The sequence below is a fragment of the Penicillium macrosclerotiorum genome, assembly GCF_028827735.1.
Source record: "Penicillium macrosclerotiorum strain IBT 26536 chromosome Unknown utg000002l_segment0_segment0, whole genome shotgun sequence".
In the NCBI taxonomy this organism is placed as follows: Eukaryota; Fungi; Ascomycota; class Eurotiomycetes; order Eurotiales; family Aspergillaceae; genus Penicillium; species Penicillium macrosclerotiorum.
This window is the reverse complement of record NW_026643082.1, coordinates 3,241,780-3,268,004: the sequence shown is the minus strand read 5'-3', so window position 1 is coordinate 3,268,004 and position 26,225 is coordinate 3,241,780. Positions and strand designations below refer to the sequence as shown.

Genomic DNA, 26,225 nt, shown 5'->3' with positions numbered 1-26,225 from the left:
ACACGAGTGTTACGACAATCAGGAATACCGACTACATTCATATCCAACCCTCTGTCCGGACACCATCATGTTGTCCTCCCTTGCGCTCTCCGCAGTCCCGCTGCTGCTGGCCGGCCTGCAGGCTGTGACGGTGGGCGCCGTCCCGACCATCTCGGCTGTAGGGTCCAAGTTCTTCTTCGAGAATGGGACCCAGTACTACATCAAGGGTATCGTGCCCGCTCCCCTCGGTCCCACCGACCGAGATCGGAATGGAGATTGAGATGCTGACGGGCCACAGGTATCGCCTATCAGCTGACCCCCGACGATCCGCTTATCGATACCGCCCAGTGCAAGCGAGATATCGTGCGTATGTCTGAGTTGGGCGCCAACGCGATCCGAGTGTACCACGTCGATGCCAACGGAGACCATTCGGGCTGCATGACGGCATTCGCGGATGCGGGCATCTATCTTTTCGTCGATCTTGATACCTTTACGACCCAGATTGAGCAGGTAAGCAGCCCGGAGTCCCAATGGGGAAGAAGGAGGAGGAGGAGGGCGGAAGAGAACGAACACAAGAGGGTCCACAGGGCTAATCGTTGGGTTTCTAGACCTCACCTCACTGGAATGAGACCCAGCTGGACCGCTTCGCGGCGGTCCTGGATGAGTTCCAGCAGTTTGACAACACCGCCGGCGTCTTCGTTGGCAATGAGGTTTTGACCACCGCCAATGGCTCTCACGCCGCACCCTACGTTCTGGCCGCTGCTCGCGATATCAAGGCGTACCGCGATAAGAAAGGCTATCGGGAGATCCCTGTCGGCTATTCGGCCGCAGATATTGCGGATCTACGACCCATGTTACAGAACTACCTTGCCTGCGCGACCAACGCCTCCGAGCGTCTAGACTTTTATTCTTTGAATGCCTATGAGTGGTGCGGCGATTCCAGCTATACGGTCTCTGGATATGACATGTTGCAGAAGAATGCGTCGGATTATAATATCCCTATATTTTTCTCGGAGACTGGCTGCAACACCCCGGCACCCCGGACGTTCGACGATCAGGCATCCATCTTTGGCGACAAGATGTCCGGCACTTGGTCCGGAGCCATCATCTACGAGTGGATTGAAGAGACCAATGATTACGGCCTGATCAGCTACGGCACATCGGCCAAGACGGCGGCGGCCACGAACACCAACATTGAAGATGGCTACACTCGCAAGGGCACACCAACCCCTGTCTCACCCGACTTTTCCAACCTCAAGTCTCAGTGGGCTACGCTGAGCCCAACTGGCGTGTCTCTCTCCGAGTACCGCAAAGAGACTGGTAGCATTTCCGTTGTTGAGTGCCCGGCCTATACTTCCGGTGGATGGGCCGTGGATCCAAGCTCCGCTCTTCCGACCCTGGGACAGACCTACAAGGAAGAGGAGGCGACAGCATCGGGAGACTCAACTGCCTCTGGTACTGCCTCCGGCGCCAGTGCCACATCGACCTCCAAGAAAAATGCTGCGAACGCTGTGGTGGTCACTGGCTCTGTCGCCACTGAGCGTCTTCTATTCATTTCCATGCTCTTCTCCGGTGTGATTGGAGCGGTCGCATTGTGGCTGTGAGTCTTTTTGTATTATCCGAACTTCGAACGACACTGTTCGTCATGGCCTCACGACGAGGTATTGTATCAATATGCATCCTTGAAACTATTGGATAGAAGGGAGTTTTTTTTTTCTTCTCTTTGTTTTGTCTATCTTGCTTAACCGATTGGAGGGGGCTTCTAAACTACAGGTTGGAATTTTGTTACCTGTTTGTTCCGTTGCGTCGCCGAGAGTTGCACGATGTATAAACAAACGAAATGATTATTAGTCCAGTCCCTGGTATCACAGAATTAAAATAACTCGTCCAGTCGTGCAGATCCATCACTCCATCCATATTGTACAAGTATACAGGGTGCCAATGGCTTCGATGCGCTATCAAAACCACCAAAACAGAAGATTTCTGCCGAGTCCCTCATGGGCAGGTAAACGAGGGACCTTCTCACTCGCCACGGAATGTCAGTCCTTCAATCCCCGTGATGTTCACATCGAGATCCGGCAACGACAACTGCGGCGACACCCGATCCACCTGAATCGGCATCTCCTCATCCTCTTCCATAGCCACTTCAACCTCGTCCCGCCTGTCCGAGCTTTCCCCCGCTTCACTCTCACTTCCCGCGTCCGAGAACCCAAAGTCAAACTCCGACACCGACGAAGAGTCCATCACCAACACCTCTTTCTTCCCTCCCTTCGCCTTGACAACCTCCTCCTCCTCGACCCCTTCGCATGCATTCTTCGTCTTCGCCTTCGGCTTGGCCTTCTCCACACAATGCAGCTCCAACCCGCCCCGCCCCCCACGCTCCCTCACCGCCGCCGCAAAACACCGCACCACGCGCCGCGCACTCGGCCGCCGCTCCGGCTCCGCACCCAGCATCGCCCGCACCACCATCAGCATGCGCGGCACCGCCCAGAACGCCGCGTCGCTGCCGCGGTCGCGCCGGCACCGCTTCAGCGAGTCGCCTTCCAGCAGCGCGATCCACGACTGCACCTGTACGCTGTTCCGCGCGAGGTGGAACGACGCGTCGGCCATGCCGCCGCCGCGGCCGGCGGAGCGGTTGCGCGCGGCGCGGTGGGACGTGAAGCTGGTGGAACTGCGTTTGCAGAGGTGCGTGATGATGTCGAGGGTTACGGCGGCGAGGGAGAAGAGGTCTGCAGCGAGGGGGATTGTGAGGGCCGGGGATTTGAGCGGCGCGAGGGAGGAGGGAGCGGTTGACGCGGCGGTGGAAGGGGCGGTTGACGCGGCGGACGAGGAGGCGGAGGAGGAGGAGGCGGTCGTGGTGGTCAAGGAGGAAAGCGAGGGCATGGCACGGAGGGTGTTTGGGCGTCGGGGCCAGAGGGGCACGCGCTTGGAGGAAGGTTGGGTGTCGTGAGTGGTTGTGGTGGTTGAGGAGGCGGCGGAGGAGGAGGAAGAGGAGGAGGTCGAGAAGGCGAAGGAGAAGCGGGAGGGCGAGCCGGGCAGTCCGATGCGGATCACGGTACCCTTGGAGGCAGCGGAGTCTGGGCGTGGGAGAGGCAGATCCGGGGACGACGGGGGCTTTCACTGAGGGTTTGTAGGGCGAGCTGGACAGGTTTCTTGCGGCGGCCAGTGCGGCCGCCGGAGGGGAGGAGAACGCGGGATGGTTGGGGGGGAGGGAGGTTTGGAACTGGAGCGCGGATCCAGCGCTCCGGGGCGGCGTAATTGTATGCTTCAATGTCATTGACGCGAGGTGGTGCAAGGAGTGAGTCGAGGGCTTGGAATTGGCCCAGGAAGATGTGGTGGTTGGAGTCGATGAGGATATTCGACGGCCGGATGGCGCCGTGCGGTTGGCCTCGCGCGTGTAGCCAGGACACGGCCGAGGCGAGGCAGTGCGGCCAAGTGACCAAGATCTGCCGGCGATGCTCCTTGGAGAGACGCTTGAAGGTCTGGGGCTGGTCCGCAAGAAAGCTGTGCAGCGTGCGGTCTGTCTCGGCGCCGGTGAAGAGCGCGCAGACGGTGTCGTCCACGAAATAGGAGCCGTAGAGAGAGACGAGGTGCGGGTGCGCCAGTTTGCGAAGAGCGCGGATTTCGTTCAGGACTTCAGCAGAGGAGAAAAAGTGTGGCGCACCGCCGACTTGCACCTGCGTGCGCATGTATACACGACAGACGGAGCCGGCGAGGATGACTCGGTCGACCGTGTCGTCGCGGCCTTGGACGCCACTGCCAGCAGTGGTGCGGAGGACCTCCACCGGCACTCCCTCATTCCCAGTATATGTAACATGCTCGCCCTCCGCAATCCCGCGGACGACAAAGCGCCATTGGGCGTTGAAAAACCGGTTCTCAAGGGCGAGGTCTTCGCCGTCGGGGCACAGACGCAGACGATCCATGTTCGGCTCAGCAATCGGAAGGTCATCGTCGTCCCAGGACTCGTCGACGATGCTAAAGATGCGATCCGGAATACCAATGACATCAAGAATCAGGAACAGCCGGCCGGCTTTGAGCAGAATCCATTCCATGTATGTCTCGCTGGTGAGGCCCTCCCCCCAGCGCGGGAGGTCGAACAGCCGCGGCACATTCTCGGGGCGCAGGCGACTCACAATGAACTTGGTGTCGAGGGTGGCCTTGATCCTGTCCTCCGGCCACCAGACGGAGGTATGGTCGTGGGAATGGGTCATGATCGGTTCATGGCTCATGGAGAAGCAGGCTGCAGGATAGGTAGGATAGTGGGGCAATGGATCATTCGCGTTGAGCAGCAGAGGCAATGGCAATGATAGCGCTTCTAGGGCACTGCGCCAAGTACCAAGAGACGATGAGATGACGGGGGTTATAGGAGAAAGAGAGCGCAAGAGCGAAAGCGCGGATGGTCCCTACGCAAAGAGCAAAGACAGATATTCTGTGATCCCCGGCGGTGGATTTGAGACTAAGTATGAGAAGCCGAATGAGTGAGTTTCATGGCTAGGGCTTGTCCAACGGCTTCCGATGTGTGTTCAACGCCGACTGGTCGAGCTGATGCTTATCTTCACCTCCCCGCAAGCCCGCAAGGGGAGACATCGTTGGTTCAATAGTTTGGGACAGGGACTGGAGAGACTGAGAGACTTAGGGCAAGCTCCGGGAGACTTCAACGTCAGCACTTGTCAACTTTCTTTTGCCCGAATCCATTGAATCTCGACCAATCGCTCCTGTTGGAGCAGGGCACAGCCAAGAGATGATAGATCGAGTTGCTGGCGAAAAACAATCGATTCACTATATTATGCATTGTTAGCGTGGCGAGGGTCTGCATTGGCCTATCGCGGGCCTGGAGCTTATCAGCTGAAGTTGACGTTCAAGGGTGAAATTGCCCGCGCTTGAAGCGGCCGAGATAAGCGGCCTGACGGCGGCAGGATTCCGGCCAGACTAGTTGAATCTAGTTGATCAAAATGGTCGCGTTGCTTGCGTTGTGCTTGCAAGGGCGCCTCATTTGATAATCCGATAATTGAACGCCATCGCCTCAGGCTGGCTGCTTCGATTCTCGAAACAGTCAAAATCAGAGGATGCGGCTGGTCCACGGAGAAACTCCTGGTCCATGCAGGTGGATGATCCTGATCGTCATGGAAGGCCCGCACCAGGCAGAATTCATGGATAGCCGTGCGACACTTGGGGGACTCTACCAAAAAGAGCAAAACAGAAAACTATCGCGACGGGGCTTACTGCTCTCGGAGATGAATCTATACTGGGCGCATTTCAGTCAATCGAGTCGCGCTGCCGAGTGATCCGTTCGCCTGATCGGAGCTCTCCGATAAACAAGACCGAATGGACTCACTGGCCTTGATAGTTTGTCACGCGACCCCAGGTATCATCGATAGGATCCACCATCTTTTCTGTTAGTCGTCAAGTCATGGATTCAACTTGGCCGGGAGACTGAAAGTACAAGGGTGGGAGGCCGAAGCACCGCCGAAGCACCGTAAAAGCAAATTAAAGGAGTCTCAGCCGGCGTGAGAGGGTTAGATATATATTGGTGTTTGCTTCTCGGAAGGCTGAGGCATACCGAGAATAGGATTGGGTAATAAAAATTGCCTATGCGTCAAACTTCCAAGAGCCGCCGCGTCACAACCTGCTTCAAAGGACTATTGCGGACAGGACTCCGACGGAGCAAAGGCACTATAATTACGGAAAAAAGAAGGCCCTCGCCAAATATATGCAGCAAGGAGGGGTCATCGAGAGCTATGATGATAATTCCAAAAGCCTTCGAGACCGCTTTATGCCGAGGAAGATCATCGGCTTGAAAGACGGAAGAAAAAACCCAGTTAAATCTACTTACAGAGCGACGTATCCTCCATTTCTATTTCATCTCCCAGCTCAGTAATCCCAGGCGTCCATCCCCATAGCTGCGGCTGCTACTACTGCTGAATTCATGAACCCAACTCCCAAACAAACTGACATGATATTCATGGGCTTCTTTACATAGCTATCAGCAAATATGTTACCTAGCACCAGTCATCGGTGAGCAGTGAGATCTTCAGAGAAAATACCTCGAAAGCCCGGGATGTGGCCCTTGAAAGTTGTCTCGACCTCAAGTAAATTCACAAAGATCAACATCCGGAATTTTCAGTCAAATACGGCGTGAAAGTAGGAGCCGTCCGGCAGTTCGTTTGTGGCATCGCCCATTAGTTGAAGCGACGTGGAAATGGTTCAGGGTTTAGTTCGATCCCTCAGGACCGCACTTTTTGTCAAGCATTGAACAAATTCTTGGCAAAAGGGGTGAGAAACAATGAAACGGTGTAGATGGTGACACCGTTTCCCGGAAATACTGTACCTTGCCTAAGCCTGAGTGGTCGTGATTGGCTTGTATGGCCCAGCATCCTATTGCGGGAGGTAACCCCGGTGTATCGGCTTTAGCAGGACCTTTTGAGATCTATCCTACTCCCTCTTCCTCTTCCCTCTTTGCCTTTTTCAGATCCCGGTCGAGGGAAAACGCTATTGAATCTGCACCCCTGTAGATCTTCCTACTTGCCCGAGCTTGGTGACATCCAGTGGCAAGCTCAGCGCCGAGAGAAATCTACAAGCTGTCAGATCCATTCAGGTCCAAGGAAAAAAGATCTCAACATCCATTTTGTCGTTGCTTATTTTCAAGATAGATGTTCTTTGACCTGTCCACTCAGAATCCTGTTGTGGAACTTTGAAGCGATCAATGCAGCATTCCTTGTTCAAGATCCCATGGGCTTTCCTTGCCTGGTGTCCTTGCAGTTCAAATTAAAGTTCTGTAGTTCTTTATTGCTGCTTATGCAGTCAATAGTCCATAATCCGACTTCGAGGTCAACGCGACTAACATGACCAACTCTCCCCCCTTCATTGCACCTTGGGAATCAGTTGGAATACCGGAAGAAAAGAGAAAAGTGTCTGAAAACCAGGATTTCAAGTTGAAGCCGGTTTTTCAGGGCTGTCTGTGAGTTTAGCATGGCAGACTGAAACACACGGGCCCATTGCGCATCATAGAGGGGCTTCTTCTTTGTTAGACCTGGTTGCTAACTCCCAAGATATCTCAGTGCTCCACCAGGTTGGGCTCTGTGGCTCAAAAATTCACTGGAAGGCAAAGGATGTCAGCCTCCCTAGGCCTCGTTCACTTCTTCGAATGGCCAGTTTGTGAAAGAAAGTCAGGCAAAGTTGATTCGACTGACTGAATCAATGAATGTCTGTCGCTTTCACTGTTTTTCCATATTGTACATAAAATGCACCGTGATTCCCAATACAACATGATGTTCTACTTTTCAAAACATACATCGTTCCTTATCACTCCACAAAATACCCGAGCTCTCATCATTCAGATGGGTCCACGGAAGCGAAACCACATTTTTGAGAATTCCTCGGAGAATGGTCTTGCGTATGAATCCTTCCATGCTGCTGGTATGTCGTCCCAGACGGTGGAGTTTCCACCCACGAAGAAATTGAGAACTTCACCGAGGTTCCATACAGCAACGCCCACCGCGGATGCCGCGGCCGCAGAGCAAGTGGTAACTCCGATGTGGTTTCATGATAAACAACCCCCCAAGGGGCCAAAAGCGAGCACTCTGTGGGGTCCGCATAAGCCAAATGCCAAAGCAAAGGGCAAAAATCAGAAAAAGAGACTCTCCCTAGAACCGTCTGAATTGAGCAAGCGAGCTCTTCCAGAACATAGAATCTGGCCGGTGCAGGACCCCCCAATTACGGATATCAACGCGGTGCCAGAGGAATTAAATTGGACTCCGAATGATTATGATCTTGATGAGAAGTAAGAATTAACTGAAAGCAAGTCTAGTCAACTTGAAACTAAACAAGCCGTGAACAGGGACATCGAAGGCAATATCAAGAGATGCCAGGAGCGTATTGCGACTGGTATCATACCGGACTTTTTTGAAAGGAAACTGGCAAAATATGAGAACATGCTAGCCAAGCGTCAGGAAGTCATGTCTCGGGAGCCTGGCGTGAATGACTCAGATGTGAAGCTGCGGCTGGAGTGTTTAAAGCTCATTGAAGCTGGCCTTGAGAAGAAAGGAGACCGGTATGACCAGCTCCCGAATGTCTGGGCGATCATCGAAGCCTACAAGGCAGGCGAGCTGTACTGGCACGCCGAAAAGATGGTCACATACTGGTCCAAAGGAGAGCAGATCGGGAGACCAAGGAAGTTTGACTGGGAAGATTTCAGGAAGACTGCGGGTGAAAATGACGGCCACACGGGCTTCTGGGTTGAAGGCGTAAGTATAATAAGAGGCCGATGGCCAGCCATGGGTCATAGGTCATAGCTAATTGTCTTTGTCTGACCTAGTTAAATGGCCCCGGACCGACACATATGGCTTATTTTGGTAGACAGAGGGCTCTTCACGAATGGGATAACATGCATTATGTATGCTCTTGAAGTATTATTATATAAAAGAAAGAATGTACTAATCGGGATGCCTGTAGATTGAATACGAAGCCGCAATCGCCAGTTCCACTAAATTTGGGGTGAAGATGCAATTTATTGATGATACTGCGTCTTCTGTGACAACCATGTATGCCGACGACGTGGAGATGTTGAGGACCGTGGCTGGTCCGGATCGGCCCCAACCCTATTGTATGGGGGAACTACTCGTAGAGAGCGCGACTTCGATTGAACCATTCTCTACCATCGTCCTTGCGCTGAGAGTGTTAGAGTTTGATTCCTTCAAACCTATGACTCGCTGGGTTTACCGCCAGATCGTGGAATGGCCAGACGCAAACCGCTTGGCAGGCCCTGGCATTGGTATGCCTCGTCTCAGTGGTTCCTGGTGGAGAGAAATGGTCTTCAACGGTCAAGTCCCGGATAATAAGCGAGAGATGATCGTGGCTACTACCGGCCGTAAATTTCGTTCCGTTATACCTAATGCCAATCGCAACAAGGCCGTTCTTGGTGGAGAGTCTCCAATCATTAGACAACTCCAAGAAGAGCCCCAAGAAGATATCAAACAAGAATCCGAAGAATATTCAAATGCGGCCGGATTCGGCAGATTGTCATTTTCTAGTTGATTATGTTGTTGTTCAAGCCTGTTGTTGTTTTTTGTGATGGACATGGTCAGACCCGAATTGATCCTTTTGGCTTTTGTGTTGTCGAGTGTTCTATATTATGTTGTTGACCTTTATGCTTTCTGATGGTTACCGCTTTTTATGTCTTTTGTCGAAGCCAACCTTTTGCTATCAGAGTAATTATCATCGAAACATCTGGGGCGGCAGGATCCTAGAGCCGAACTGTGTAGAATGGCTTATCTCAAAGCCGCAGCCAATGAAAGCGCCCACGATTTCTGGTTATCCCCAGGCGCTCCAAGTGGGTCTGTCGAGGAGAGCGACTCGTTCTTCCCCACGCTTCCGTCGGTAGAAATGATTTCCGCTTGAGAGCGGGGGTTTATCCGACCGCCCAACCGCGCTGGACGGCGTCCTGTCCTCTGTCCTCCGCGACATCTTCCATCTGCTCCGAGGCTGTCAGGAACCTCCTGCTGCGCCATGTACGAGCGGCAACGAGTGTGGCGGGCATGTCAGGCATGTCGTCGCCGGAAGATCAAATGCGACGGAGAGCACCCGTGTCAGAGTTGCAGCCGCAACAAAGCAGAATGCGTCTATGTCGAACCGCATGGTAATGGAAGAATGGTAGATCCCCAGTGAGTTTCGCGCCTGTCACGACTGTGTCTTCAAGATCCCAGAAAAGAGAGCTTATTCTTTGTGCCAGATACGTATTGAAACTCGAGAACCGCATCTCGCTCATGGAAAAGCGATTGAAACAACAGGCGCTTGATCTCAACAACAGAGAAAATGGCGTCGCACCTACACAGCCGGAAATAAATTGCATCGTAGAAAGCAGCCACGATCAAAATGACCCGAATGGCCAGAATGGCCAGAATGCTCCTCGTTACACTCACAGGCATGAGTCGGCTGCCGCTCCCGACGAGAGTGCTCCACCCGATCCGACCACTAGATCCATGCCAGCACCAGGACCTTTCAGTGATGCAGCAGTCCAGACGCCAGAGCTGCCATCACTGCCAGCAGCACCTTATTCTCCCCCAGTCGGTGAAAGCCCTTTGCCGCTACTGGATCCGTTGAGTTTAAACAATCAAAATACCGAGCCCAATAGAGCTGACACTATCGACGTGACACAAATGTCGGAATCTTTGATGGAAGTTCTCATCGACCATTTCTACCATTCTATCTATCCGATATTTCCGGTTGTCAGTTGTCATAACTTTCGACGGCAGTATGACCGATGGTTGTCGACTCGCCAAGGTGGTGAACTCAACTACGCCGACCATGATAACAGTGAATTCCCGTTGCTTCTGTATGCGCTTCTCGCCGTGGCAGCATCGGTGATTCCAGAAGACCATGTGGCATTCGAGCGATCAGACCTGCGAGTTTATCGACGAGTCGACCTAGGAGACTTGCTCTACCGCCATGCTATATCGATCAGCGCATACAAACCGTATCAATGTAACAAAAATGCTGCGATCAACGCGGTTGCCTCTCAAGGCTTGTTGAGCCTGTATCTCATCGAGGTTGGGAAGGTAAATGATGCCTGGGTGACTGCTGGCCACGCAATTCGCTTATATCAAGGCTTGGATGTCGAAGATGAAGCCAGCACACTCCATCAGATTGGCGATATTGGAAATTCACATAGCAACCTCTGGTGGTGCTTATATATCCTGGATCGCTCCTTATCAACAGCCCTTCTCAAGCCTCTGGCAATCGATGATGCCGAAAGTGATATCGAATCCTGCGATGACGAAGATCACTTGCAGCCTATTCTAGAAACTCGAACAGATCCATGGTTTTCGGTAATTGCAGACTTCCATATAACAATGGGCCGCATATATAGGTCGGTGCGATGGATTCGCAAATTTCAACCCTCCCAGAAAACCAAGTCGAAAGATACCCTCCGCTCATATGTCAAACGACATGATGCAGAGCTGGAAAAGTACTATACGAAACAAGTCCTGCCTAGGATTGCAGCTTCCCACCAACAAGTGGGACCCGTCGCATTACAGACAGTCGCAATTTCCTCCTACTATATTGGTGTTGTGCTACTCTACCGAACCTTCATTGAGAGGTTCAATATTGCAGAACCGGAAGCCTTCCTCCGATGCGCTGAAGCCGCATCAAAATGTATTAAACTCACGCCGCAAGTCATTGCCACCGTGCCTGCCAGTCATTTTGTCATTCAGCAAAGCCGTGCAATATATGCGAGCGCGAAGGTCCTTTTACATTGTATGCGATTGGCACGGAACTCAAGTTTTACTAATCGGGCCTGGCCTGACGTGGAAGATGGCCTCAATATGCTGCGAGAGATCAAGATCCAATGGCCCGAGATCAAGAAATACCAGCTACTCACGGAAGAGGACATGTATATGACGCAAAATGATCTGAATAAGCATGACATGTTCTATAGAACATTCAATCGCTATGGTCAAACAGGCTGCGTGCTGGTACGACCTGAAGACCGTGAGATTATTCATCAGGATCGCACAGGTCAAAGACGAGATCAAGGGGGCTTCCTAGAGTCAATGGAACACACCAACACACAGCATAAGACTGATATATTGGATAATCGGAGATTGTGTATGGCACATCCAGAACAACCTTCGAAATCACGCAAGCAAGGCAGAGATCATGAGTCTCTCGAAGGTAGTTCTAAACGACGAAAGTTGATACCAACCCCTTCACAGGCTCCTACAAGTTCCGAGATTCCACTCGCATTGGACATGTTGCCAATATTACCAGATGGGAGCGATTTTCCGATGCTGGATCATTTGATCACCACTGGAGATATCCTTCCAGATATCTCACCTCGACAGTCCGTGTCAGAGGACTTTTCTTCGAACTTCTTTAGCGATTGGAGGTGCGATGTTAATGATTTCTATTAATATGACGTTATCTCAATGTTGTGTATGCGATAGTATTTTATCATCTTTGTATGTACAGGGCTTTGACCTCAATGTGCTGGTGCAATCTGTCCACAGACACCACATTTACGATTTTCTTCATTATTCATCCAATTCTCAATCACTTCCTTCAGCTGTGTCTCAATATCTTGACAGTAGAACGATTCTTCCCGAATAATTACCGGGGAGTCTTTATGGGCGTCTTTGTTCTCACAGTACCATCTGATACGGTCGATCATTTGCGGAGGCCGAACGTGTTCCATCACAAGGCCAACAGTGTCTTTCACTCGCCTTGGAGAATGTGGAGTATTGGCTAGTCAGCAGAATGGTGAGCCAGATTATTGATGGGAATGGAAGATATTGACTGGAGGTGGTGCGAATCACCTGGCAGAAGAAAAGTTTCCCCTTCTCGAATCACAACATCACGGAAGTCATTGTTCTCTATGATCTTTAAGTTCATGTCTCCTTTGATTTGATAGAACCACTCCTGAGAAGATACAGTCTGTTAGCTGGCATACATATAACTTCAAAATATTGCAACCGTTGTAGTTCTACCTCCGTTTCATTAACTTGTTTTCATCTCTTGTGTCAGCAGAACTCAAGTGTATCTTTTTCTCTCTAATGACAACGTACTGTGATAATCATTTCTGGTGTTGGGGCCCCCAACCGCCATGAGTATGAAATCCTTGCCGGAATATAAACACATGTTATTTACCGGGGGCTGCAGCTTCTCCGAATTGGCATCCAGCCAAGACGATAGGGCAATAGGCCCCGGAATAGACATTGGAGTTGCAGTTTGGCCGTTCATGATTGTATCTCCAGGAATAAAGATAGAAGGATTGTATTGTATACTAGAATCTCATACAGAGAACTCACTGGAAGGAAATGTTAATATACAGATACCTTCAGATGGCAATCTCGGGTCTCAACCCACGTTCCCCGCACCTTCAATGCTGGTATATACCGCATCTCGCTTCGAAGTATGTGGTCTTGGCATGGAACGGGTCTATCCGCCCCGCAGCGTCGTCCGATTGAACCGCCGGATAGATCCGAGATAGTACTACGCGGTAAAAGTATCATTGTAATTAATTTCAAAGACTAGAAATAAGTATTGCCACCGAATCATTCGAAAATAAAATCAAATCAAAGGTATTGGTGAATGAAGTTTGGCTCTATCTACATCGACGAGAATTCGACCTGATCTACACTATTTTAACAAACCATCGCTTTTTGGACCATACCCTTCAAAGATCAAACAAGGATGACTTTCACTTCAAGCTGTTGCGATTGTGTTCCTGATAAACAAACATACAATTTTGATGGCCAAAGTGGCCTAGGATCGCACTTTCGAATTGACATGCACACCCATATCATGCCGCCATGTCTACCGGATTTCTCAAAGTCCCATGGATCACCGGAGGAGAACGGGGGAGATTGGACAAATCTCAGACCACGTTCGACTTCGAGTCACCTACATAATGGACAAGGTGCTGCAGCCTCCACCCAAGTCGACATGTACGTGGGTGAAAAGTTCTTTAGGACCGTGGAGGCGAACTGTTTCGACCCGGCAGTTCGTATCAATGAAATGGATGCAACTGGTGTGAATGTTCAAGTACTGAGCACGGTACCCATTTTGTTCTGCTACGACAAGCCTGTTAAGCCAGCCTCTGCATCAGCCCGGTACTTGAATGACCACATCGCCTCAGTTTGTCGAGATAATCCACGCCGGTTTGTTGGGTTAGCTACTGTTCCATTGCAGGATGTAGCGTGCTCAGTGGCCGAACTCCATCGTGCTAAGAACGATCTGGGTTTGAAAGGTGTTGAAATCGGAACCGAGATAAACGGGCGTTCCCTCGATAATCCAGAGTTTGAACCCTTCTGGGCTGCCTGTGAAGAACTTGATATGCCCATTTTCGTCCATCCTCTGGGATATGAACTCGAGCGGGAGAACAAGAGTCGATGGAGTAATTACTGGTCTGCATGGCTGATTGGAATGTATGTGATCCTTGAAGATATTTGGAAAGAATGAGTTACTAACTCGTATCGTTAATCAAGGCCCAGTGAGACGGCTCTTGCAATCCATGGCATACTCTCGTCAGGCGTGCTGGTACGACACCCGAAACTTCGGTTGTGTTTTGCCCATGCTGGGGGTGCATATTTGCCTCTTCTCGGCCGCATTCAGCACGGCTATGATTGCAGGCCTGATCTTGTTGCTCATAGTTCTCAAGGGGTGTCCCCGAAAAGTTATCTCGAATCTCAGCAACATAACATTTGGATTGACAGTTTAGTTCATGACCCTGACCTGCTGCAACTTATCTGCAAGAAAATTGGGCCGGAGAAAATTATAATGGGAAGCGATTATCCATTCCCACTTGGTGAAATGCCCATTCCAGGAGAGATGTTGTGCAGCGATAAACGAGTGAGAGAACTATTTTCTAGTGACGAAAGGGCACGGATGCTTGCAGGAAACGCTATTGAGTTCTTAGGCTTGCACGACATGTTTCACAAAGCATAGGATCTATTATGCGCAGTCACAAAATTTAGCCGAGAATATGGAAGAGTCTTATCGTAATGAAATGAAACCGTGCATTTGTAAAAATTTAGGTCACTTTGCATTGAAGCTCTATATTGTGTATCGCGGGAGTAGATGAAGTGCGGTGGCCGAATCGGATGGCTATCCGAGGGCGTTACGGGGGTCATTACATACATACAAGTATTAAAATGATCGGGAGTCTAGAATAAGAATTAATCAACTGCCCATTTATCTCCAACATTCAAAGCTTATGCGACATATACATCATCTTGTACCCCATAATGGACACGATTTCGAAGCTGTGGGAGCTCGATGCCGCAGACCGGATTCATGAATACGAAACCAGTCTAGCAAGCAGCCCCCTCATTTTGCAAAACTTCATAAATAATGAGTTCGCTCCTCACTCAGAGCCAGAAAACTGGATTGAATCCTTTAATCCTCGCACCGGAACAAAAATTGCTCGTGTCCCTCGCAGCAGCGCAGTTGATGTTGAACGCGCAGTTGATGCCGCCGCCCAGGCGTTCCCATCTTGGTCCCGGACTTCGAGACAGGAGAGGTCTGAGTATCTGCTACGCATAGCAAACATCTTAAATGAGAAAAAAGATCTATTTGCTATATGGGAGAGTATTGATCAGGGGAAGACATTGTCTCGAGCTCGAGTAGAAGTTGAGCGCGCCATTTCGAATTTCCGGTCAGTCCTTTACCTTCGTCATGCTTACCTGCATCGTTTCAAGATATGCTTTCGGGATACTGAATGGTGGATAGGTATTTTGCGACATATATTCTCCATGAAGAGGGGGCAGTGCGCTTTGTCGATGGACCTGTATCTACTATGACTTACGAGCACCGTTCACCGATTGGAATTTTTACTTTGATTTCCCCTTGGAATATGCCACTCTATCTATTGACCTGGAAAATGGCTCCCTGTATCGCGTTCGGATGCACAGCTGTGGCAAAGCCCAGCGAAATTACAAGCATGACCGCTTTCTGTATGTTGAGACCTTTCCCTAGAAGAAAGATTATAGCAAGCTGACGTGTCCTCCAGTGCTCGGCGAAGTTTTCCGGCAAGCCAAACTTCCCGGTGGTGTCATGAACATTATATTTGGTGATGGGCCTGGTGCAGGCTCGGCGCTCGTTAAATCCCCCCGCGTGCGAGGCATCTCGTTCACGGGCGGAACGGCTACGGGTATTCGGATCCGGCAAGACACCGTGACTGATATTGGCAAGCATTTATCGCTAGAACTTGGGGGGAAGAATCCAACCCTGGTGTTTAACGACGTTGACCTCGAGCAAGCAGTTCCTCTAGCCGCCCAGGCAGCGTTTGAAAACAGCGGACAGATCTGTCTCTGTGGTTCTCGGATCTATGTACACCACGACATCTACGAGCAATTTCAATCTGCCTTCGTGAAGTATGTCCAGAAACACTATCGACTTGGAGAAACAATTGGACCCGTTGTGTCACGAGAGCATTATAAAAAAGTCCGGTTTTATCTGCAACAAGCGCAGAAAGAAGGTGCAATATTTCTGACAGGCGAAGTCCCTGAGGAGAATCCATCAAAGGGCTATTGGATCAGTCCGACCGTGCTTAGCAACTTACAAGCTGATAGCTGCGTCATACGGGAAGAAATATTTGGCCCCTCTGTGACCATTTCTTCCTTTCACACGGAAGAAGAAGCGATTGAACTGGCTAACGACAATCCGAATGGCTTAGCCAGCATCCTCTTGACCAAGGATATATCGCGGATGCGACGTGTGGGAGAGCGGATTGATGCCGGCTTGGTGTGGGTAAACTGCTGGTTGGTGCGGGAACTTGGAACTGCATTCGGGGGCATGAAATCATCGGGCATCGGTCGTGAAGGAGGCGCACAGAGTCGAGATGTGTTCACCAATCTGCGTACGCTACATGTACGATAGAAGTGTCAGTTAGGGGCTGGGGTCAGGAACTCTTCCGTGTTGGTTCATGTTCAATTGGAGCGGAGAGCGATTTCTTGCACTGGAATGGACACATCAAAAAGGAAATCGCCATAATCTAAAGTAAATTGAGAAGATCAAGATGTCTAACTACTAGAAACGCCCTATCTTAGCATTGACAAAGGGGTGAAGTTATTACTGAGGAAACTATTTTTATGTAACTGCGTTAATACCAACAGATAAAACACATCGCTCATACTCCTATGTCTCTCTTTAACTACTGTGGAGGTAGCTCGATGGACACACATAATTATACATGGAGGTATACATTACTCTTGTGATCTCATATCGCTATTGGTATCTCGCGGCGGGTCTTGGGCGGTTCGTATCTGCCGCCTTTATCGGCTCTAAACTACGCTGTGTATATTTCAGTCCGGGTCATACAAACAGATATGTTGGTTATCTCAGGCTACCATAGCACCCAATAAACAATCATTAATCTGCACCTCCCTTGAAAGCATCGTCTTTTATCACTGTGGATCAACAGGTCCCGGGTTTCTTGATCGAGTCATGGGGAAGGCATGACAGACTTCGATGGAATCTCGAGTCGCGCACGATCAGAACGCCCTCTGCGAACGGTGTGGTAGGACAGAATGCTTACAGGGCCCCGAAGACGCCATAATGGCCAACCGCAGGCCTGCGAACCATGTCGCAAGGCCAAAGTTCGCTGTGATCATTCCAGTCCGAAGTGCGCGCGCTGTGTCTTGCGCAGCCTGACTTGCGTCTATCACCCAGCTCCTATGACCAAACGCCGCCCGCCGACCTCTCCGACAACATCAAGTTTCGACGCTGTTCGAGCTACAAACATAGAAGCTATTTTCAATACCCCCAGCGACACACAAATGCGTGTTGAACCTCAAGTAGGTGCAGAACCCTCTCCCTCTGTTGCAGATCCTGGCTCCGCTGCGAGTTCGGGTCTAGTCGCTCGTTCCCATGCATCAAATACATCGAAACGGAATACGCTCTTCCGGAAGGAAATGGGACATAATGAGACAACACGGTTCTCTGCTGTCTTTTTAGAAAATAAAGACAGCTTTGGCCCAGTGATTCTCGATGCCACGAGCTCCAATGAGATGCTAGAACATGAGCCTAATGTCACTTCGCCTCGCCTCGAGTTGGCCGTCAGGACGCTTCTTAACTTCCCTACAGCTCGTACATGTGATATGTTATTGACAAGCATTCATAATATTTATGACCCCTGGGTATCTCCAACTATGATCAAACAGTGTTTGGACCAAATATGGATCGAATATGGTAGGGATCTGGAAGGTCGTCGAACGCATGAATCCGTGTTGAGAATGGCGAACGATCTCCTCATAAATGACAAAAAACTTAATCCTATCTCGGAAAATGATAGTGACGGCAGTTTTGAACCTTCTGGTTGGATGAATTGGTTTAGTGGACCGTACTTGAGATGGGAAATGATTGGGATTATCTTCAGCTGGGCTGGAATGGCTTTCCGACACAGACAAGAATGGGATCCAGTTTTTGATCTACCTGAACAGCATGGGCGAAATCGCAACACAGCTGCAGAAAATATGAGAGAGTGCACTGCGGCATGTTTGAAGCTTTGCCAGGAGAATCTTGAAATCAGTGATCTCCTGGTCATTTGCATGAAGAATAGTAGCCGTCTGCAAAGCATCATTATCAGTGACGAGAGTAAGTCGCATATTGGTCAGACCAAATTATCCGCACGGAGTCAGATTAAAAGCTCACCTTGGCATAGGCGATCGTATACTGGTCGACTTTGGCACTGTTCGCAGTGCTTTCATAACTGCAGGATTACACCGTCTGGGCCCGCTCAAGGAAGTAACACCATTCTCGCAACACCGAGCATCAGTCGCCTCATCTATGTACTACTACGACAAATGCCACAGCCTTTTTAATGCTCGGCCGCCCATGCTGATTTCCCGTTATTGTAAATGTCCACTTCCGCTCGATCTATCAGAAGAAGATATTTATGGTGGTCGAGAGCGACTGGCAGCGGCTGTTGCCAAACTTGATTCGAATGGCTGGAACCGTGATGGGAATATCTTCACAGCTAGCTGGCTTCGAGCGCTTGCGATGCTAAGTCCCATTCGAGAGGGCATTCTGGAACTTTCACTGAGTGTGGGCATACAATTTACCAAATCCCAAGTCGAGTGAGTTGATATGGATTTAAGATTTTGCAAATTTCAGTTACTAACCTTATTTTGGATAGGGATCTCATCTTCAAATTAGAAAAAATAGTGATTTCGTATCCTCCACATATTCAGTATCACGGTGACTCTGACTGGTCCCTGAAATCAATGTTGTACCCACATGGGCGAAGTGCTCACGACATCTACATTACTACTCGCATTCATCTCGATGTATTGCAATGTCAATTTCTGTTACAACGCCTTCTTGTTTCACGACAATTTTGTGGCGGTCAAGATTTATTCGATGTTGCGCAAGAGACAATGTCTGTTATTCTGACTCTCTGGCTTAAGCGGGATCAACTACCGGAGTTTCACCATGCTTTCGACTGGATTGTAAGCCTTTGAATATTCATTTACATGGAAAAGATATCTTCAAGCTAATTCTATGTTAGGCTGTATCATACGGCATGCCCTGTGCCGGAATCTTATGCCTGGAGCTCCTTCGGGCGACTAACCTAGCCCAACCTCCCCCAACTATGCCTTCATCCCCACACACTGTCAACGAGCCCGTTCAACTTTCCCCGGTCCAAGGTCGTCCAAAATCTCGTTATGTTTAAATCCTTACTCGACTGGATAAGGCCTACGGACAACAATTCATCCCTAAGTAAAAAATTCAGGGAAGTTCTCCAAAGAATCATCGATACAGTGCTAGGTGCTCTTAGCTCCCTAGGTGCTGGGCAAGCACAGCACTCACATATTCAAATCAGTTGTCAAAGGCAGTATGGCATACAGAATCACAATCTGGGAAACGAAAATTCAGAAAATCTTACGGCGACTGACATCCAGCAAGATCTCAACCCTGAATTGACCGCCATCAATGATATGGACTGGCTGAATACTGTCGACTGGACGCAAGGTGACTGGCTCGAGCAGAGCAACCCGTCTCTTTTGATATGATTCTGGAGGATTGGCTTGGCCTTACTGCAACAGAAGTTAAAGCGGCTTTCTTTGCTGCTTTGGTACAAGCTAGTATATTGAATAGTGGTTGTAGGCTTCTGTCACCTTTGCCATTTGGCACAGACCCTACTCAAGAGTCGCATCCTCCAATTCGCATCCTCCAATGATGCAATAATTTGACTTGTATTGGCTTTCTTTATGCCGAATGCCTTATTTTCACCTGTGACGACTTTCCGGAGTGCTTTCGGAGTTCCCGGGGGGGGGGGTTCGGAGTGGGGCCGGGCTGTTAGGCTAAGGACCACCGGAGTTGCGGAGTTGATAACGATCACAATCAATAATCGTCCCGAACAAGTAGACTCTAGGTAATAAATTAATGTTTCTGAGCGAATTGTCTGCATTGAGCACGACTCAGAGTTACATCGCCGCTAAACCAGGCTTTGACCTCGACAAACTAGGTCATTCGACATCCTAGCTCATCGACATTTTGGAATTTACCCATGCTGAAGACTTGTAACCGACCACAGTCTTCTGGTCATGTCTTCATCAAATAATCCAGGCCGTCTGCCTGTTGAAAACTCCACTGTGCCATTCTGGCATCAAGAAATCCATGAGCTACATGATCATAGGACGACAGAAGAACTTCCAGCGTCGAGCGATGTCGTCATTATAGGGGCTGGATACGCTGGTATCAGCACAGCTTACCATTTGACAAAGGGGGAATTAAGCGACAATGATCTGTCTATTACGATATTAGAGGCTCGTGGGGTCTGTTCGGGTGCTACGGGACGCAATGGTGGCCATCTGCGGCCCGATATGTACACACCCATGTCCAAGCTCATCAGCCGAGTAGGTCATGAGCTCGCATTGGAAGTACCGCAATTTGAAATCGCCCACATATATGCCATCAAGTCTCTGGTTGAAAAAGAAAAGATTGATTGCGACTTTACACTCACAAGGTCAATTGATGTCTGGTGCGAGGAAGAGGCTGCGGTTAAAGCTAAGGCGATGTATGACACGCTTGCCTCCCGTGATCTGGATTATATGAAGGATGTCTTCTTCGTACTCGGCAAGAATGCGGAGGGTATATCAGGAGTCAAGGGAGCCAAGGCATGCGCTTCATTTACCTCAGCAACTCTGTGGCCGTACAAACTTATTCTCCACCTAACGAAGTCAATTCTGGAAACCGGCCGAATCAACCTCCAAACCCACACTCCGGTGACATCTGTGACCCGGCGACCGTCGGGAGACTTCCTCATTTCAACACCACGAGGCGTGATAATCACGAAGAAAGTCGTGTATGCGAACAACGCCTATATCTCGAGCCTTCTTCCGCAGTACAGCCAAGCCATCGTCCCCTGCAAAGGACTGTGTACTCATATTTCAGCCCCACGAGGCACAAAAGTTCCACATCTCAACAACTCCTACATAGTGCGTGAAGAAGATCATGTTATTTCATACCTCATCCCTCGCGCCGACGGTAGTATTGTTGTTGGGGGAGCCAACTCAAAATATCGCCCGTTTCTAGATCAGTGGTATAACAACGTGGATGATTCTGTTCTCATCCAAGAAGTCAAGGACCATTTTGATGGGTACATGCAGCGAATGTTTTATGGCTGGGAAAATAGCGGTGCTAGAGTGGACAAGATTTGGACCGGGATCATGGGCTACAGCTGGGACTCCAACCCACATATCGGTGTTCTGCCTGGCCAAGAGAATGAATATGTCATTGCGGGCTTCAATGGCCATGGAATGCCTTTGGTATTCTTGTCTGCTCTGGGGATTGCCAAAATGATACGGAATGGCGAGAAGTTCGTAGATACAGGCGTTCCAAGAGTATTCCAAACAACGAAAGAGAGACTTGAGGGTGCAAAGAATGATGATTCGGGAGGGGACATTCTAGGTTGAAAGTGACTGATGTGGTCCAGCGAATAGACAGGTATAGTCTTGTTGCAATTTTATTTCACACTCAATAGTAACTCCGAGCCTGTGGGGTCATAACATGCAATCCCCGCCTTATCTAACGGAGTGAATTCCGGCTCCCCACTTTCCATGGACTCGAGCTTTGCTATTTTGGACAACCCAGAAATGCTAATCTTCAGTATTATTCAGTAGCCTTTTGTTTCCGGGATATACATGTCACTTAATTGGGTAGTTGCTACCGTGTATCTCTAGCCACGTCTCCATCAATTTTTCGATCCGCGTCTTTCCCCGCTCCCGACGTTAGCATCAATCTGAAGGTTATCTTCGCTTGCAAATCCCATTACTGTCTTATCCGCATTGGCTAGCTCTGCCGATAACACGGCATGGCAAGTCAGGGGTATCACGGTCAGATGGACGCCGACTTATCCTACTCCGTATGTCCGCTCTATGTCTATAAACAAAAGCTAAACTGTCCCTGGTCGCAGGTCCATCTCATGCTTTCCTTCATATCCAGGCTTCAACATCTCCAACAACCTAGTCTCCCCTTTTGCAGGAAAGCGAGGGGGAGAAAGTATTCTAATTGAGCAGTATGTCTACAAATAATGGTTATTTTGATCAAGACGGTTCGAAGGATGCCATCCACGATTTGGAAAAACAGCCTAAGTCTGTCATACATGGCAATGAACCACCTGTCATGTTGGCCGATGAATCTACAGGGCAGTTTGAAGAGGTTTCGAATGTGCGGCAGGGCCTTCACCAGCGACATATTCAGATGATTGCTCTAGCTGGTACTATAGGAACGGGTCTCTTTCTCAGTTCCGGTCGAGCGATTGCTCACTCCGGCCCCCTAGGTGCGTTTCTAGGATACTTGATTATGGGCTGTGTAGCCGGTACTGTGACTCTTGCGATTGGTGAGATGGGCACACTGGTCCCTCTGAACGGTGGAGTAGTCCGCTATTCTGAATATTTTGTTGACCCTGCATTGGCTTTCGCCAATGGATACAATTTGGTATATTCCTACCTTGTTTCCATTCCCTCTGAGCTTGTCGCTTCGGCTATCCTTGTGCAATTTTGGTCCGAGCTCAACAGCGCAATTTGGATCACTATATTTGGAGTAGTGATGCTGTGCTCTGCATTTGTGTTTGTTCGGGTCTATGGAGAGCTCGAATTCTTCTTCTCCATAATGAAAATAATGTTAATCATTGGAATCAATCTAATGGTGAAGGCTCCCCAAGCCCCTGCGAAGAAATAGAAACTAGTTTACTGAGAATTCTATCCTAGGCTCTTGTCATAACGTGTGGCGGTGGCCCGAACCACAAGTCCATCGGGTTTCAGTATTGGCGCGACCCTGGACCTCTGGTCCAGTACCTTGGAATAACGGGCGTGCTTGGCCGTTTTCTGGGTGTTTGGACATCCTTGAACAGCGCTCTTTATGCCTACTCGGGAATCGAGACCATCACGGTTGCAGCTTCAGAGACAAAGTCACCAAGACAAGCTATCCCAAAGGCCGCCAAGCGGATCTTCGTTCGCATCTTGATATTCTATAGTATGATGTTCCTATGAAACGAGATAATTATATCGTGCTAACACCATATTCTCCTACAGTCGTCTCAATTTTCATGGTCGGCCTGGTTGTCCCATCAAATGATCCAAAGCTCAGTAACGACAGTGGCACAGCTTCAGAGTCACCATTCGTGATTGCCGCTACCAACGCAGGAATCAAAGTAGTCCCATCCATTATCAATGCTGTTATTATCACTTCAGCTTGGTCCTCAGGGAACTCCAATATTTTAGGAGGATCTAGAGTTTTGGTCGGACTGGCCATGAACGGTCATGCCCCGAAATTCTTTACTCGACTCAATAGATTCTCGGTTCCCTGGATCGCAATTTCTCTTTATGGTCTATTCATGTGTCTAGGATACATGTCGCTTTCCTCGACTGCCAACACCGTGTTTGATTGGTTGCAAGACCTTGTTTCCATTACAACCTTGACCAACTGGCTCAGCATCTTGATTACGTATCTTCGGTTTTACTACGGTTGCAAGAAACAAGGGATCTCTCGGAATTCCCTTCCATGGGCTACTCCGTTTCAGCCATACATTAGCTGGGCCTCGCTGTTTCTGCTCTCTCTGTTCCTTATTACAGGCGGCTATTCGACATTTATCAAAGGAAATTGGGATGATGAAAGCTTTGTCTCATCGTATATCAACATTCCGCTTTTCTTGATATTTTACTTTGGATACAAGCTCTTCCGCAAGACAAAGATCGTTCCCCTGGAAGATATCCCTATTCAGCCCTTCATTGACATCGCGAATCGTAATCCTGAACCTGAACCAGCCCCAAAGAAAGGTCTTCGGAAACTTAACATACTGTGGGATTGAATGCAACTAAGAAATAATCCAAATTATAGCTTATGTGGATCTCTGAGCTAGGAATAGTTGTTAACTATCAAATCGCTGTATTAGAAATCTTAATTGTCGTTTGAAGGTTCTTGAAAAAGCAGACTGCCTTACCTTCCTCAAGTCCTCTCAACAACATTTTTTCTGAAACGCAGACTCTCTAGTATGTAATAGTGCTCTGTTGAACTTGAAAGCTTAATTTTTTAGATATTTCAAGCGCCGTCATCACGTAAGACAGCTGCAAACAGAGGACTCGATGGACGCTATGCTCTATACCCAATCCAGCATGCCCGGGATTCCGGAGTGGGGCCTGCCTTTAGATAGGGGTTTTACGGAGTCCTAGTAAAGATATCGTTGGCTCCGGAGTGCCGGAGTACCCACATCGCCCTATTCCTTGACTCCGTGCATCATATCAACAAAGGCCTCCATCCACTGAATGCATCTCATTATCAACTTGATTGGTTAGAGAATTGTTAAGCTGTAGGATGTCGGGGTACTCCGTTCCGCAATCAAAAGATAATGGGAATGCCGATGATGTACTCCGTAATCCAATAATTTTCAATGAATCTAAAAGAGCCCTGAAGTTGGCTGCCTTTCCAAAAGTTTCCTACCAGTGAATTGAGAATAGCACACGTTTCATTACCCCAGTCTTCCTAATTCAACGATATGATAACTCCCAAGAAACATGCCGTTTTCGACGTGGTCGGCACCTGCGTGTCATTTGATGTTTTTCTGAATACTATCGAACAAGTCCTCGGCCCACGGTTGCAGGCGCATAATGTGTCGGCCAAAATATTTGGTTTTGCATGGATGCAGTCAGCAGAACTCGAGTCGCTTATGCTTCACATGTCCCGACGAAATGTGCCATACAAGGAGGTTTTTAAGGCTCTTTTCTATCGTGTCTTATATATGTCCGGAATCGAGAATCCGAGATCATTCGCGACCGATGAAGAGCGAGACATATGTCATGGCGCGTATTCAAAGTTGGAACTTCGCCCAGATTGCCGAGCTATGATTGAGAAATTGAGAAATAACGGCTTCACCGTTTGGTGTCTGACCACAGGCGACGCGGAAAGGGTTGGCGGTTATTTCAAGCGCGCAGGCTTTGAAATGCCTGCTGAAAACCTAGTCAGCTGCCATCAATTTATGAAACACAATTCTACGTCAGAATCCCCTCTAGAAATGGTCAAGCCATCAATGGGATCATATCAGCCCATGTTGGATAAATTTGCCCCTGAGGACCAGAAGTGGTTTGTCGCTGCTCATATGTGGGATGTCAGTGCAGCTGTCAAGGCCGGGTACGTTGTTCTCACTCCCAAGAATCTGGAGTGACATATTGAGGCTAATATGTATCCTATGTGATTAGATTCCGTGGTGCTTACTGCTCGGTGTATGAGAAGGAGTCTTGCATCGAGATTTTTGACACGAAGATGGAAGTCATGGCTGACAATTTGCTTGAATTGGCCGAAAAACTCATTGCCACATCTTCTTGAACTTTTAATTATGATAAAAATTCTAGAAATCACAAAATTATACGATTCAACCTCCACTGCAAGTTTTAGGTACACTACTTACCGAGCAAACTAGTCTTCCAGCTCATGAGGTGTATTCATGTCGAATCTTTTAGAACAAAAATTCTCTCCTTTCATGGAAGCTGGCCAATTTGAAGGTATTGATGAATGATAAGCTCATGTTGCTTTACAATAGTATAAGAGAAGCACAGAGAATCATAGAGCGGAAGGCTTGTAGCTTCCCTAGAGAGATCTAGCTTATTGTGTAGCTTGATAATTCAATAAAACCAGGTAATCCGTTTGCTCGCTGGCATTTTCTCACTATAAAGCTATCTAGATCTTCCTTTGCTAGTGAGCCTTGTTCGTCTCTGATTGCGCCGGCACAAGAAACGGCTTATCATTGTCCGTAGAGGAAGAATATTTATTGTTGAAGCTTAGGGACGAGCAATATTTCGCCTGTTAGAAGGGGGCGAGACTATCTAGTCATTTAATAACCTTTGAATTAATTGATTTGAGGCGCGTCAAAAATATTGGATTGTTCAGCTTCCAAAAGTGTCGTCTGTGACTCAATCTCACCTCAGAGATCACCTTTCAGAGCTACGATAGTTGAGGTCAATCCTTGGTCATTAAAGGTACCCGGTTTTAATTTCATTCCGAATCAGATAATAAGGCCTTGAGGCATTGGTGGTCGATAAAACAGGCATTCTGATCGTGGGAGCCGCGCTAATGCTCAACGTGGCCTTGTTTAGTAATTCGCACCAAAATCAACATGGTCATTTTCTACGTAGTAATTGTTTCTATATTTTTGAATATAAAAGGGGAGCTTGATCCTCACAAAAAGTCCTTGTATTAATTAATTGCTCAATTGAGAGTCGGTAGTGGCGGAATCCATCCATGGTTTATAGTTC

At 48.9% G+C, this 26,225-nt stretch overlaps 11 protein-coding genes across 11 annotated transcripts; 9 read left to right on the top strand and 2 right to left on the bottom strand.

Moving 5' to 3' along the window:
• Nucleotides 1-67: 67 nt before the first annotated feature.
• Nucleotides 68-1,583, top strand: gel6 (putative 1,3-beta-glucanosyltransferase; the record flags this gene model as incomplete). The annotated part of the gene is made up of 3 exons (XM_057074043.1): nt 68-206; nt 278-489; nt 588-1,583. 3 exons carry the CDS (start codon nt 68-70, stop codon nt 1,581-1,583), a joined length of 1,347 nt encoding a protein of 448 aa, XP_056937684.1.
• Nucleotides 1,584-2,001: 418 nt separating this feature from the next.
• N7462_002316 (protein kinase domain-containing protein) lies at nt 2,002-4,190 on the bottom strand (the record flags this gene model as incomplete). Its single annotated transcript, XM_057074042.1, has 2 exons — nt 2,002-3,056; nt 3,101-4,190. 2 exons carry the CDS (start codon nt 4,188-4,190, stop codon nt 2,002-2,004), a joined length of 2,145 nt encoding a protein of 714 aa, XP_056937683.1.
• Nucleotides 4,191-7,220: 3,030 nt separating this feature from the next.
• On the top strand, nt 7,221-9,012 carry N7462_002315 (uncharacterized protein; the record flags this gene model as incomplete). Its single annotated transcript, XM_057074041.1, has 4 exons — nt 7,221-7,759; nt 7,817-8,222; nt 8,294-8,371; nt 8,431-9,012. 4 exons carry the CDS (start codon nt 7,221-7,223, stop codon nt 9,010-9,012), a joined length of 1,605 nt encoding a protein of 534 aa, XP_056937682.1.
• Nucleotides 9,013-9,483: 471 nt separating this feature from the next.
• N7462_002314 (Zn(II)2Cys6 transcription factor) lies at nt 9,484-11,888 on the top strand (the record flags this gene model as incomplete). The annotated part of the gene is made up of 2 exons (XM_057074040.1): nt 9,484-9,638; nt 9,707-11,888. 2 exons carry the CDS (start codon nt 9,484-9,486, stop codon nt 11,886-11,888), a joined length of 2,337 nt encoding a protein of 778 aa, XP_056937681.1.
• Nucleotides 11,889-11,956: 68 nt separating this feature from the next.
• N7462_002313 (uncharacterized protein) lies at nt 11,957-12,714 on the bottom strand (the record flags this gene model as incomplete). Its single annotated transcript, XM_057074039.1, has 2 exons — nt 11,957-12,219; nt 12,540-12,714. 2 exons carry the CDS (start codon nt 12,712-12,714, stop codon nt 11,957-11,959), a joined length of 438 nt encoding a protein of 145 aa, XP_056937680.1.
• A 564-nt stretch (nt 12,715-13,278) lies between these two features.
• Nucleotides 13,279-14,421, top strand: N7462_002312 (amidohydrolase family protein; the record flags this gene model as incomplete). Its single annotated transcript, XM_057074038.1, has 2 exons — nt 13,279-13,901; nt 13,962-14,421. 2 exons carry the CDS (start codon nt 13,279-13,281, stop codon nt 14,419-14,421), a joined length of 1,083 nt encoding a protein of 360 aa, XP_056937679.1.
• Nucleotides 14,422-14,720: 299 nt separating this feature from the next.
• N7462_002311 (aldehyde dehydrogenase) lies at nt 14,721-16,353 on the top strand (the record flags this gene model as incomplete). Its single annotated transcript, XM_057074037.1, has 3 exons — nt 14,721-15,130; nt 15,205-15,428; nt 15,485-16,353. The coding sequence occupies 3 exons, from the start codon at nt 14,721-14,723 to the stop codon at nt 16,351-16,353; spliced, it is 1,503 nt and encodes a 500-aa protein (XP_056937678.1).
• Nucleotides 16,354-17,003: 650 nt separating this feature from the next.
• Nucleotides 17,004-19,049, top strand: N7462_002310 (uncharacterized protein; the record flags this gene model as incomplete). The annotated part of the gene is made up of 4 exons (XM_057074036.1): nt 17,004-18,069; nt 18,137-18,551; nt 18,611-18,898; nt 18,983-19,049. 4 exons carry the CDS (start codon nt 17,004-17,006, stop codon nt 19,047-19,049), a joined length of 1,836 nt encoding a protein of 611 aa, XP_056937677.1.
• Nucleotides 19,050-19,139: 90 nt separating this feature from the next.
• On the top strand, nt 19,140-21,392 carry N7462_002309 (NAD(P)/FAD-dependent oxidoreductase; the record flags this gene model as incomplete). The annotated part of the gene is made up of 2 exons (XM_057074035.1): nt 19,140-19,471; nt 19,994-21,392. The coding sequence occupies 2 exons, from the start codon at nt 19,140-19,142 to the stop codon at nt 21,390-21,392; spliced, it is 1,731 nt and encodes a 576-aa protein (XP_056937676.1).
• A 604-nt stretch (nt 21,393-21,996) lies between these two features.
• Nucleotides 21,997-23,788, top strand: N7462_002308 (uncharacterized protein; the record flags this gene model as incomplete). Its single annotated transcript, XM_057074034.1, has 3 exons — nt 21,997-22,626; nt 22,689-22,953; nt 23,013-23,788. The coding sequence occupies 3 exons, from the start codon at nt 21,997-21,999 to the stop codon at nt 23,786-23,788; spliced, it is 1,671 nt and encodes a 556-aa protein (XP_056937675.1).
• A 684-nt stretch (nt 23,789-24,472) lies between these two features.
• On the top strand, nt 24,473-25,299 carry N7462_002307 (putative 2-haloalkanoic acid dehalogenase; the record flags this gene model as incomplete). Its single annotated transcript, XM_057074033.1, has 2 exons — nt 24,473-25,104; nt 25,173-25,299. The coding sequence occupies 2 exons, from the start codon at nt 24,473-24,475 to the stop codon at nt 25,297-25,299; spliced, it is 759 nt and encodes a 252-aa protein (XP_056937674.1).
• Nucleotides 25,300-26,225: the final 926 nt, after the last annotated feature.